This window comes from Diuraphis noxia, unplaced genomic scaffold, assembly GCF_037042655.1.
Source record: "Diuraphis noxia isolate RWA-SAM2 unplaced genomic scaffold, SU_Dnox_SAM2 contig0002, whole genome shotgun sequence".
In the NCBI taxonomy this organism is placed as follows: Eukaryota; Metazoa; Arthropoda; class Insecta; order Hemiptera; family Aphididae; genus Diuraphis; species Diuraphis noxia.
Window position 1 is genome coordinate 64012108 of NW_028301712.1, and position 13859 is coordinate 64025966.

The 13859-nt window shown below is 32.8% G+C and overlaps 1 protein-coding gene across 1 annotated transcript in view; it reads right to left on the reverse strand.

The window, feature by feature from the left end:
* Window positions 1-2372: 2372 nt before the first annotated feature.
* The window catches only part of Pxn (Peroxidasin), a 39913-nt gene continuing 28426 nt past the window's right edge, over window positions 2373-13859 (reverse strand). The window contains exons 2-24 of the mRNA XM_015521412.2: window positions 11540-11611; window positions 11383-11454; window positions 11097-11240; window positions 10934-11005; window positions 10629-10804; window positions 10354-10471; window positions 10066-10238; window positions 9788-9936; window positions 8669-8789; window positions 7812-7973; window positions 7407-7677; window positions 6772-6893; window positions 5734-6003; window positions 5418-5651; window positions 5142-5330; window positions 4825-5033; window positions 4531-4731; window positions 4125-4460; window positions 3705-4050; window positions 3512-3629; window positions 3239-3450; window positions 2904-3169; window positions 2373-2756 (exon numbers count right to left, since the gene is read on the reverse strand). Coding sequence (XP_015376898.2) covers window positions 2724-2756; window positions 2904-3169; window positions 3239-3450; window positions 3512-3629; window positions 3705-4050; window positions 4125-4460; window positions 4531-4731; window positions 4825-5033; window positions 5142-5330; window positions 5418-5651; window positions 5734-6003; window positions 6772-6893; window positions 7407-7677; window positions 7812-7973; window positions 8669-8789; window positions 9788-9936; window positions 10066-10238; window positions 10354-10471; window positions 10629-10804; window positions 10934-11005; window positions 11097-11240; window positions 11383-11454; window positions 11540-11611 — 4066 coding nt within the window. The 3' untranslated portion in view covers window positions 2373-2723. The remainder of the gene's footprint in view (window positions 2757-2903; window positions 3170-3238; window positions 3451-3511; window positions 3630-3704; window positions 4051-4124; window positions 4461-4530; window positions 4732-4824; window positions 5034-5141; window positions 5331-5417; window positions 5652-5733; window positions 6004-6771; window positions 6894-7406; window positions 7678-7811; window positions 7974-8668; window positions 8790-9787; window positions 9937-10065; window positions 10239-10353; window positions 10472-10628; window positions 10805-10933; window positions 11006-11096; window positions 11241-11382; window positions 11455-11539; window positions 11612-13859) is intronic.

Sequence of the window (13859 nt, forward strand, 5' to 3'; positions counted from 1 at the left end):
CTCACGGGCCTGTTAAGGCATAGTATAGTGCATATTCCAGTTAGGTATCTATTTTTAGTGCTTTAAATTCCGAGTCCTAACTGATGCCTGATTATAAACATATTGTATCACATGAATAGATGTTTTGAAATATTATTCGGCTTTTGATTTTTGTTGAATTTTAAGTTTTAAACAATAAATAAAAATGCAAAAATACAATTTTTCAATGTTTTATTGCATACAAATCCTAGCCCTGGTAATAACTAATAAATAATAATAGCCTACTTGGTGCAAAGCAAGGATTTTACCAAAACGCATAATTTTAGATGCGTCTGAGTCGATAACCGATTTATAAGTAACGATGAGTACCTAACGACAATTATTATTTTTATAAATAATTTTATATTTTATTTATGATTTGTATATTTACCTCTCCTATTTTACGAGTTATATATATTGTAGGTATTCGTGTATATATTAATATGTCAGGCCTGTCAGGGCAACTGATACATTTGGTTGGGGGCAACTGGTACATTTTCCTCTAGTTAGTTTGGGGGGAATTGGTATAAAAAAGGTACTTTTGGGGGCAACTGGTACATGCCCGTTTATGATACATCAACTATGGGCAGGTAAACAACAAAGGTTAGCATTGTTATGGTAAATAATGCGATGTATGGTGACGAAAGTCCTAAACACTGTTAAAAACCTACAAAGTATTCAGTGCTTAGGTATGGTTGCTTATTATAATATTAGATTAAGATTCGTAATTATTATTTAAAAATTATTCGTTTATAAGTGTGATCTTCAGATTTAAAGGTTCATGATGGACAATGCATTTAAATCGACGTCACTGATCAATTCACTTGGTTCAGTGGTTAGGAGGGGGGGGGGGGTGTTACCTTCGAATCCGATCCCAGATATTAGCAATAGTGGTTAATATGTATATAATTAATTATCAATCAAAACGTAAGTTCAAATATCTACACTGACGGTCGAAATTATTTTCTCGCTACGTCGATTTCGAGCATGTGTCCCGAGTTTCACAGACGATAACGGTTGCGCAGTCTACCTCGATCGTTTTAAACTTCCCGAAGTGGGCGCCAACAAAAATTCAACGTTACTGTTTCTCAACTTTGTCACTAGATGGCACTGCCATTTATGATTTTCGGATTTACGTGCGTTTAAATTTATTGGAATTTCTGGTTTTCGTCTTGGGCCAACCGACGAGGTTTGCCTTCACCAGTTGCATGTGGCATCATTTTTATTTTTTTTATCGTAACTACTAACAAATCTCTATATTAAAGGACAATTAATTATTAATGCGATATTTTACTATTAGATAAATTATTATTACATATTATGATTAATGTCGGTTATTTTATTTAACGCAAGAAGGAATGGAAGTCGACATACCCGATGGAAGACTTAGTAATAATTTGTATCACTTACATAATTTTTTTTTTACAAATAATTATTATTTGTATACAGTGCGCACACTTGTGTTTTTATATTTTTATATTTGAAGACACCTTGTATAGTATAAAAATTCTTAAATGTTTAACTTCGGGTTGGTCTCTGCCCTCTGGTACATATGGGATCTAACTCTCGTACTTTTTAGAGTTAAAATCAAAAGTTCAAAATTGTAAGTACATTTTAAAAAAATCTGAAATTATTATAAAAAAAAATACAAATAGTTGTTAAAATTGTAATATTATTATTAAAAATAATTGTTTTATATGATTTATCCTTGAATTCAAATTTAACACATTATACAGTGACTTAATGTCTCAATTATGAGAGACTCTCGACATCTATACTGTACTGCGGTACATATTTTTTAATTCTTTATCAAATAATAAAACTGTATTAGTACAATATTTAAATATGACGACTAATGTTAGAGTGATGTGATTTGTATATTTTTAAGGAGATAGTAGGCTAACTAGGCTGCTGCACCAGCCCTTTTCAGGTATCTAGGTGAAAAATCTAGATTTTTATTCTGCAACGGTATAATTTAATTTTCAATTTTTGAGGATAAAAATAAAGTTCAACGTAACCAGTGACCATGACCAGCAATACGATCAGAATTTATGTTTGACTCATATTTAACGTACATATACAAGTGGTCTTATAATATATATGTAGGGGTTATATTTTCTCATTAATATTATTTTCTAATCGTTCTAATAATATAATAATTTTCATATACCTACTGAAATATAATAAAGGTAGATGATCGTTTTATATAATGCTTAAATCAAATATTTTCAATGCTCTGATAATAAATTAATATTGTACTATATAAACATTTACTCCTGGTAAAAAAGTTCAAGGGAACATATTTTTGGGATACAAATATACAATACTTAAATATTAACTGACAAAACATCAAATTGGTCATTATATAATAATTTATATATTTTCTACTTAAGTAAATAATATGTAGATACAATTTTAATTTTAAAATCAGAATTTTATAAAACAAAAACATAATAGATACAAGGACATTTCATCAATGTTTATTTTGTTATAATTGAAAAATTTTCTTTTTTAAGTAACAAAAAATCAAAAATATTTTATAATAGTACATTATAATAGTATTTACTCGACATAGTACAAAAAAATATAAAATCGATTCAGACTGTGAAACCTGGTATCACACATTGTATATTAATTTGTTGGATTTGATTTTATCATATACAAAATAAAAACTGGTGTTTTTATAATACCTTTGAACGTCTGTTTCAACACAAACTTTTGCATAATATTAGAGAATTCTGAAAATAAAGGATATAATCAGTTTTACATTATTTTGTTCACTTAAGTAATAATATTCCAATACAGGTAATGTTTTAGTTCAATATTTATGTAGTAGTAAGAAAACATGTTGTGAAATAAAATTACATATTATCAAAGTATCTTACTCGGCATTCGCATTTAGTACATTTATTAGAAACCCAAGTTCGTCCTTCTCTGCGCCTTCTTTTAACCGTTTCATCATAACAACCACTGTTATTAACTCTTGTCAACTGTCTAATTTCGCGTTTTAATCTCTTAATATCCAATTTAAGCCCGTCAACCACTGACTTTAGGCCTTCTAGTTTCCCCTCAGTCATGTTCATTACTTTGACCAATGCATCTTTGGACCTCATTTCTTCCTTTTCTTTAGACGAATTTTCTCCCGGACAATCTGAAATACACATATTTGTTATAAAAATAATCGCAAGCCTTGTAATATAATATTGTCCTATGCTTATACCTCCGTTGCATTCAAACCAAAGTCTCAGGTCAATACTAGGAATCGATTTACATGGTAATAACTTGGGTGATTGTAGCTCTGGTAACTTGAACACATCTTTAGATATCAAAGTGATATTGTCTCCATTATCGCAGAGAACTCTAGCAAGTGACGCTTGTTTGATTTGTGTGAGTTTTGCTGGACTGAAAGTCGAAGGGTTCTCGTACCAAAATCTAAGATGAAAAAAAATTTTCAGAAATGCACACGTGCAAAAAATTTCATTAAAAAACGAACCTGTCACCATTTCTTAAGTTTTTAAACTGTTCTATCAACAAACATTGGAATAATGGGCCGACTTTACCTCCTGCTACTTGATCTTCGAGAATTCCACCAACCCAAACATCGATATTACCTGAAAGAGAAAAAATAACGAATAATTATATTATGATGTTGAACAAAAATTAAATATTACTCAAATGCTTCTTACCCGGGTGACCGTACAGTTCCTTGAGTTTATTTCTCACATCGCTATCGCTGATTTCGTTTTTGAGGTCATCGAAAGTTTCAGCTTTAGACATGTTACACACTGTCCTCCATTCGGTATAACCGGGAATTCCGTGGTCTCTGCTACGTTGTATGTTCATCGCCGCCAAGTCTAATGATACGGCGTGTGCCGATGTGAACAAATGATCGATTAACTGATCGTTAAGGTTCTGTTTGGGCATTTTTCTTTTAGCGGGTACAGCAAAGAACCCGCGCATCAACGGGTCCGTACCACCTTCGTCAGACAAACGCCATGGTGTGAAAAACGCTTTTCCCAAAGATAGATCTCCCTGTAAATGATAATATGTTTTTTGAAATTTAATTTCAATGCCATTTCTACAATGTAAAATATCATTAGGTATACCTGAGGAATAGTAGTGAAGTTATCGTCTAGCCGGCTCAAAACCGGATTAATGATGGAATGGCCGAATCTGAGAGCAGCTGTGGCAAACACATTGGATATAGACGGATTTACGGTTGGATCGTATCCTTGATATTGGCCCAACATATCCATGCCTTTAGGTCCGAGTACGTAGGGCATCCAGTGCTTAAAGGTTATGTGTTGCAATTCCGCGCCCACGATTTTCCGCGCTTCGTGGAACAAGACGTCCCCTTCCCAGTGCGGGTTAATTGTGCGTAACTCTCTGGCGATACGGTTGTGTTCCCTAATCCAAATTGTATGCATGGCCAATAATCCCACCTGAGATATTAGTTTATCTGTTTTTAGTAACAGTTAATAATTTTTTCTCTAAAATCAGACGATATTATACCTGTTCGTTTGCTCGAATATCGCCGGCCAAATAACATCCCGTGTCGCTCTCAGTCAGGTCCCTCCGGCAGTCTACTTCGTCGGCTCCGGCTATTGGTAACATTTCTTTACCGAAATTGGACGATATACCACCTCGCATCAGACCAAATCCTGTTTGAACTTCTCGCAGTATAAACGAACGATCATTTGTAAATCCATAGATCTAATAAGGAAATTCGTTACATTTGATTAATGCATAATTAATATTATACATTTACTGAAAAACATCTAGTAAAAACATTATTTGCGATCGTACTTGTGAACCATCGATGAAAGCCGTCAATTGATTGATTTGTTCTCTGGGCTGTAGCTTATCAAAGAACACCGATGTCGTGTCAGTACCACAAATGGAACTACTTCGAATGAAATCCATACACCGACGATTTTTTATGCGATCGTCGTTAGGCGGCACGTCCATCGGAAAGCATGGGAAAGAATAGGCACACGTTTTCTTACAGTCCAGACCTATAATTATAATAATATAAAATAGAATCGAACGCATACAATATTCATTATTCAGTAACAGCCAGTAAACTGTATAACAACGACGCGTTTATTATGATTCTTACAAACCTTCCCAACTCTCTTTGGTAGTCGACGGTATGGCGTGGTCCAAGTCGTGATCTAAGAATTGACCCCATTGCATTACCATGTGCGTAATTTCTTCATCAGAAGTGATTTCGTTCGTACGAATCATAGACGTCGACACTAGTCGGGCACCGGGCTTTTCGAAACCGTAATACTTCATACCTTTAGTCCAACCTGTTACACACATTTACGCATAATATTGGTTAGTTTGACGGAAACAGGTATTTTGTCATGCTGTATATTATCATATTATTATCTCACCGATCGGCGTGTTGAATCCATTTTCGTATATTGGCTTTAAAATTCTTCTGAATTGCGTATGAGACGATCCCCACAATGGATTTTGTAAATTGTTACAGGTACCGTCTATAGTTCGATATTTGGTGTGGAAACACATGTCACTGCAGTTAGGCTTTGTTTGGTATTTCAGGCATCCGGATAGATTAGCAATCAAATCCAACTGTTCCACTGACAATAGGTCTATGTAAGAAAAATCTGAAAAACAGAAATGAATTATATTTATCATTGGTGCTATCTATAAATATTTGTATGAAATAAATTAATCGATAATTATTACTTTCAGTCAAATTAACCTTGAGTCCAGCTTGCACGTGTTTCCGGACGTTTGCCAATGTCCTTTCAAAGATATCCGCTGATTTGGCTACATCTCTAGCAACTACGTCTGGGAACCGGGACATTCTCATCAACTTTTCTGGATTCATGATTTTGTCATTGGAACCGAACAACGAATTAATTGTAGCGTTTACCGCTCTTTCAACTTCCAAATTGGCCTCTCGAAATGCCAAGTGGACGTAACGGTCGCCGGGCGATTGTTCTAACACATCACCTGTATATAAATCGAATTACATTATTGTTGTATTTTATTTATTTTTGACGTAAACTACACATAATATTGAATATTGATATTATGAGTTTATATCAAATAATAAATACTATTATTAAGTAGTCCAAAGTTTTAAGTTGTTGGCTGTTGCCATATATCATTGCAGAGATGATCAAATCATTAATTTTTGATAAAGGTCTATCGAGAACATATTTAACCTTTGAAAATCGACTTGTACAACAGTGTCATTGATACCTAGTTAGTAATTAGTATTAACATTAACATGCTTAATTTGTTTAGTTAATTAAAGTAAATTTGTATTATACATTTTTATGAGAATAAGAGTTTAGTAGTTAATAACAAATTATATCTATAATATAGAAAAATATTATTCTCTTTAGTTTTGAATAAATTTACATGATATCATTAAGCTGAGATGTGAGGTCATTGCAAACCGTTTATTGGTAGATTAAAATATGGAATTTAGAAGTTGCTCTCTTATTCACTAATTATTACTAATCGAACTATCGAAGACACTTTTCTGAACGTTCATCCATAAGTGTAACTTCGGTACATGATGTAGTAATATTTTGGTTTTTTTTTTTATAGATAAATATGACAACGTTTAAAATCTATTTATTAATACCGTTAATACTATAATCAAGTTTTTACAAAAACTGTAGTCACACAACAATATCAAAATCTACGCACTCTATGGTAATACTATGATGACGAAAGTACTAGTTAAGTATTGTTATAACATGTAATTACCTAAAACCGCAATTGTGCCTCTAGCCGACTCTTGTCCGTGTATATTCTTGGCCGTGCATTCGTACACGCCAGAATCGGCAAAAGATATATTGAATAAACGTAAACTTCCAATGCTGTTGATTCTGAAAAATCCATTAATAAATTGTTTTAAATTATTACTCGAAAATTATAAGTACCTACCTACCGGCTATTATTCAAAACTGTAATTAGCATATTTTTTTATAACACTTTACAATTGTTTATGTTTTTTTCTAATCCTTACAATATTTAGACATATTTTCACTAGCTTAATAATTTATATATATAGTTTTTTATTTTATTTAGTGAACATTTATTTTCGATGAAAAATTATTTAAGATAACTATTAATTGTTATTCATCGATAAAATACAATAGTTTACAACTATGAAGATGAAGACAAATAATAATAAACATTCAACCTCTATATACCTAACCGTAACTGTAACTTCCAACGACTTTTATGTATTATATAGGTACGTAGTACGTGGTATATACCCAATAATGATGTTATGAATTATTATTCGGAAGTTTTTATAAAGCTACAATACGTGAACAACGAAACTATTTCAACTGCGTTAATGAAAATGAAATAAGCAATGTACAACTTGCACTGACTTGTGGTTTTGATCTTGAACAAGATCAACGCCGTCTTTGGTCCAAGTGACGTTTGGCGTGGGATCTCCGTCAGCTTTACAAGGCACTTCAATGCTCGTTCTCTGCGGGGCTTCCATGTCGAACGGCTTTATCAGAAGCTTCGGACGTCTGGGACCGTATCCTCTGACCTTTATTTCGATGTTGCTCTCGGCCGACCCGACCAAATTTTGAGCCAAACATGTGAACATACCTTTGTCACTGTCTTTTGCGTGTTCCACGCGCAATGTCGTTCCTTAAACATTTAAAAACGTATACATGGTTATTATAGCCATTATAGGTGTCAATAACAATTGACAATATAATATTAGGCTTATGCAATACATTGTATAAGTAGAAAGATAGGTAATAAGTCTTTATATCAATTACTTTCGTTGTGGAACGATATCCTTGGACCCGGCGTGAGCGAATGGCCGTCTTTGAACCAGGTGACAACGGGCTTGGGATAGCCCTCGACCAGACATTGGAGTTCAACAGTAGCGCCTGTCTTCACGGTTATGTCACGGGAAGCGCTAACGATTACCGGAGGAGCTGTGTATGACAAACATCAGTTTGTGGTTAAACAATTATACAGATAGGCTAACCGTTTTAGTATATTTTTAAATTTTATTTTCTATAATATTTAAAATAGTTGTCTAAAATTATTGTGGTCTACAAAAATGTCATTCTCAATACTGATGTATAGTAGTTAAGTACTTTTATACTAAACACTAAGTCGTAGAGTTTATTTACTATATGTATATTATATAAATATAATAACAGCATAAGCCATAAAGGATAGAAAAAAGATTAATCTAGCTTGATTAAAAAAAACTATTTAATAATATTACTTCATGCTTAGATTTCTAATCAGAATAAAAATAAAAATTATAAAAGTGTGAACCTGTTCATTGAATTTAGCGGAGAATAATAAAATGAGACACTATATTTTATTAGGAAAAGGTATTATATGATAAGTTCAGAAATGTGACATAAATGTTTTTCTTGAACTTTGGATTTTAATCTATCAATTTAATTTTAGCATCACGGGTCGTAATAAATTTGTTAAAGGGCCGCATGTGTCCCGCGGTTCGCTAGTAAGGACCGCTGTTTTAAAAGATGTTTCGATAGACCGCATAACCTCTTAAGGTTAGTCAAATTAAAAATCATACAAGTTATAGAATATATTATTATGAATTATGATAATGATGTATGACTATATATATACAGCCTATACAGGATATTACCGTTTACGTTAACCATCGCCTCGGAAGATACTCGTCCCAGATAATTGGACGCCACGCATTTATAATGACCGACGTCCGTTCTTTCCACTTTCGATATAATCAATGTATTGTTTTGAAATACCTGCAGTAAGTAATATAGTGGATTAATATTTTAATCAGCACTATTGTAATTTAAAATACATTTTTCAAACGCACTAAATGTTACAAATTAAAATAAACGATAAAAGTCAACTACTGACAATAGGTATGTCATAAAAAAATATTGGGAAGTCGCTCTGCTGTAGGTACTCGTATATTGTTGATAGGTGTGGAGAGTTGTTCGTCATTTATTATAGGACATTGTAGTATGCAAATGTTAAATTTAAATACAATGTTAAATCATTGTATGTTTATGCATTTCCAACTTACTAACTTATATGTTTAACTATAATGATGAATATCAATAATTTAATTTAAACGGTTATACCTAAACATTTTGTACCTAAATGGCCATACCTATACCTACGTGTATATTTTCGATATTTTTAAATCATTATAAGAACGACTTACTAGGAACGTTGTATTAAATTTAAAAAATGTTGACCAATATTTTTAGGAAATCTGTTGTGCGGTTGTACCTATAAAACAAAAATCTCCAATTTTATATAAAAACGTGAGAAAATAAAAAAATACTTTTTACAATTTTATACCAGATTCAGTATTATGCATAACGTCGTATGATATTTTTAGCCAAAAATATGCTTGGGTTATAATTTAGAAACATTTGCGTAAAATGTCAACTGTAGAACAGTCGTCGCTAATGGTACTCAAATATAGAAACAAATTATTATATATATTTTCACGTTGAATAGAGTTTAAAAATTCATTTTCGTTTTCGTCATCAAGATTTATTAATCGTGTAAGTCAGTGCAATTTTTTGAGTAGAGGAGCAGGGTTATAGTTGTATTAGATGGAAAATATTTAGGGATGCATAATTTTTGGGAAAAATATTCCTAAAAAAGTTTGAGCTATGCAATGAAGATACAAAAAATAAATATTTTTTTAGCAACAGTGTACGATTAAATATAAGTTGGCTTTTCATCGGGTCGTCGAAGCGCGTTTATGATTTAATGATCGTACCTGAACTCTTTGGCCGAGTTCTAGATTGATGTCGTCTTTGGCCCACGTTATAGACGGTTTGGGCACTCCTACGGCTTCGCATGCGAGTCGTAACTGTTCGCCGACAGACACCGTCTTGTGGCCGGGTTCCACGATTATTTCCGGGGGCGCTACACGTACAACAATAATATACAACATAATACATACGTCAAAATCACCACATTATAATATAATAACATAACTAGTTCCCGACAGCAGCAGTCAAACAATAATAACGCATTACGGTGAAAAGCACTTACAGCCGGCTGTCGCGCTTGACTCTAATATGATTTTGGCTGGTCGTGACTTCAACTCGACGTTATCTTTTTTCACCATACATTCGTACGTTCCGACGTCCTTCAACGACGTGGATTTGATCATTAGCCCGTCGTTGGTCATCGAATACCTCGAATCGCTCATATCAATCTCGTTGCTGCTCGCGTACATATACAATATAGGTAGGTTTTAGGTATAGATAATATCGTATGAATACGATTTGGTCGTGTCGTGTAACAAGTTTTTGTTATTGATATTATTCTGTTTCTTACTTGTCGCGAGTCCATATCGTTTTCACGTTTTGGTTGCCTTCCACCTTGCACGTGAAAAATGCCGATCCCCCGAACGTCACGGTTACGTCGTTGGGTTCTTCTTTAAACCGCAATTCGTCTGAAACCCCAAAACGTATAGTAATAAATAGATACAGCATTATTGGAAGCAATATAGGTAGATTAAAATCATATATATATATATATTATATATATAAATTATATATTATTATATTATATTCTTTATGTCCTTGTAGTTAATCAGACCGATTACTCACTGCAATGAAAATCGTCTTCGGTCATTTCCATCAACGATTTTCCGCTCATTTTGGCGGGAAAATGACACGTCGCCGTAAACTCTCCAAATTCATCTCCCGAGGTGTGACTTTTTTTTAGCACATCGACCAACCATAGAATATCGCAATCGCACGTCAACAGGTTGCTGTCAAGCCGTCTATATGATAGGAAGCAATAGTTTTTTGTTTATATACATTTGTAATTCAAACAATGAAAGTATAACAATTATTGTAATTTTAAAAATATATTATGTATCATATTACTGTACAAGCTTATGTTGACTTACAAACGACCTAACGACGTTAATGTATCGAATGTTCCTGGTGGAATTTTTCTTATCTTGTTGTTGTGTAAAAATCTAATTTTTATAAAATATAAAATGTCATCATTTCATTTGACTACACATGCATAATACGATCACATCAAAATGAATTTATTTTAATACTTACAGTCTATCCAGTTTTGTAAGTCCCTTAAACATTTCCAAATCTAGCTTATGAATTTTGTTGAAATGCAAGTATAACTGTTCCAAATTCGTTAAGTTATTAAAAACCCTAGACTCGATATTTTCGATTTTGTTTTTATACAAATATCTAATAAATAAATAATTTATTTTTTAAAATATATAGATAGTATTATTACATAGTATTATTAAGTACATGATGATATACACGTCATATTGATATATTATTATATGAATAAATATAATCACTATTTTTTAATTTGTATTCTTACAATAATCGAAGCTTCGAAAGGTTTGCAAATGCACCATTTTTCAGATCATTTATATTATTGTTGTTCAACAATCTGAAAACATGTTCCATTTTGGATTGTAATTAATGAACAATGTTTTTTATGCATTTAAAAGTATTTATATTATATTATAACTCACAAGGTATTTAACTCTGTCAGATGAGTTAATGATTTCGGTTCGATATCCTTGATTTTGTTAAATCTCAAGTCCCTAGAACACAATATAATTCGTTTATTTATTGTCATATAAAATTTACCATTATTTCATAATATTATTCACCCTCCTGTTAGAGATAGATGTTTAAATTTTCTTAGGTACTTGTTTTTCAGTTTATCATTTAAATGTACAGAGACCGAGCATGATGTATAATAACGAAATAATAACCGTTAAAACGGTTTTAGATTAAATCGGTTTTAAATTTTTAAGCTAAATACTAAATAGTGCGAGCGTTTTAACGCCATCATATAAATGTAGTAAGTTGTAAAAACGGTTTAAAAAATGTAAAACATTTTAAAAGTTAAAATGATCGTACTTTGTATAGTTTAAGAATTTAAAACCTATTTAATTTCAAACCGTTTTAACGCCATCATATAAACGTAGTAATTGTATTCATTAATATCAAGCTGCACGAGAGACATTATACATTAATTCGTAGAGATGATCCGGGATCCTAGTGAGACGTACACTTCAGCTGTAATACCCAATCCAAGTTTTTCCGAGACTCTTACTTTTTACATAATATATACAAGATAATATCCAATAAAGACATGACCAAACATTGAACAAATATAATATAACTCCGGAGCCGTTTAATTTTTTATTCAATTTATTACATTGCCTATATGATTTTACGTTTGAAAAACTAGCAACCTTGCATCGTCAAATCTACCAATGATTACACGGAATATTTTTGACGGCCATATTATATGCGATCGGTGGTTCTTGGTTCGTCCTTGAGTCTCCTCTGAGCGAGGGGTAACATTTCGGGGCGTTTGAGGAAGTTTACTTATACGTTTGAATTAAGATTACAAATATTTACAAAATATAGAATAAAGAGCATTGGTAGAATTTTTATTTGGATTTTCGAATTCGTAGGTGCTAATGTAACGTCGTATGTCATTTTCGTCCGATCTTGTTGGTATATGTAATATATAAGTATATTGAATTCCGTCCATGCACTTGAATAGGTATGGTAATTTAATACTAACGTTGGTCGATTTACATTCATTCCACTACAATAAGTGGCCAAAATTTACTCGTCCGTCGTCGCGAGTAATGAGTATATGGCCGATTGAGAAAAAAACTATACATTATTAATACACACTGCATTATATAATATTATTTGTGTATCATATTATTTGTATATTGTATTATTCTATTATAATAGTAATGCACCTATAATATAATATTATATTATCGTTGTGACGTTGTACCCAAGACTTTAGTCGAAACTATGAAACGAGTACGATCGTTCATTGAACACCGCGGAGAGAGGAGAAAATCGATTAAGTCGGAGGTTAGGAGGTACATGTACAGATCTCGTTCTGACTCTTAACACCATTGTGTTTACTCGATGAGCGAAACACACAGACACACATGTGGCGTACACGTGGTGCCCTGGTCGAAGTATATAAAACTTGCATACAATAATTGAATAATGTACGTCGCGCTTGACAACGATCGGGTCGCCGATAATCATTATAATAATGATTATATTATAAACTCGTCGGAGGGGGAAATAATATTATTATATAGGCACCTATATGTGCTGGGAATACTGTATAATAATATTTATTAATTTTGTTTACAATCGTGTGTGCTCGTATACATGATATTCGTTCGACTTTATTTGTTTGATTCGGAACTTTTCGACGGAGTAGTAGCGGACCAGTAGCCCGCGGTGGACCGCCACCGTTGGACCTCGGCCAGCTGTATGACATACATAATATTATAATATTCATAATATTATTATTACTATACAACATGATAAGGTACGCGTAGGATATTAATTATTAATTTCGTCGTCGCAGTTGCAGACATAACGTGCAGTCGTCGACGACTAGCGGACTTCTTCCGAAGCGGCGGCGGTGCTCCTCACATCACTCTCGTCACGACGTTATTACTTATTACACGCACATGCGCCGCCCCGTGAAATAATATTATCATATTTTATTATGGTAATTATTATTATGTAGAGCCATCGTAATGATAATATTATGTGTACCACACGTCAGCAACGTGAGTCCGGGTTTGTACGGTAATTAATAACGCGTTGTGTGCGCGCACGGAAATACGATATACCTACGAAATATTATTAATTTATTATTATGACGTATACATAATATACGTCAGGCACGTCATGATCTTTATACGCATATACACCGTGTGTGCGGGGGACTTATATCCACAATATTATAATAATATATGCCACTGACCGGCCGAATCTTCTTTCCCATTT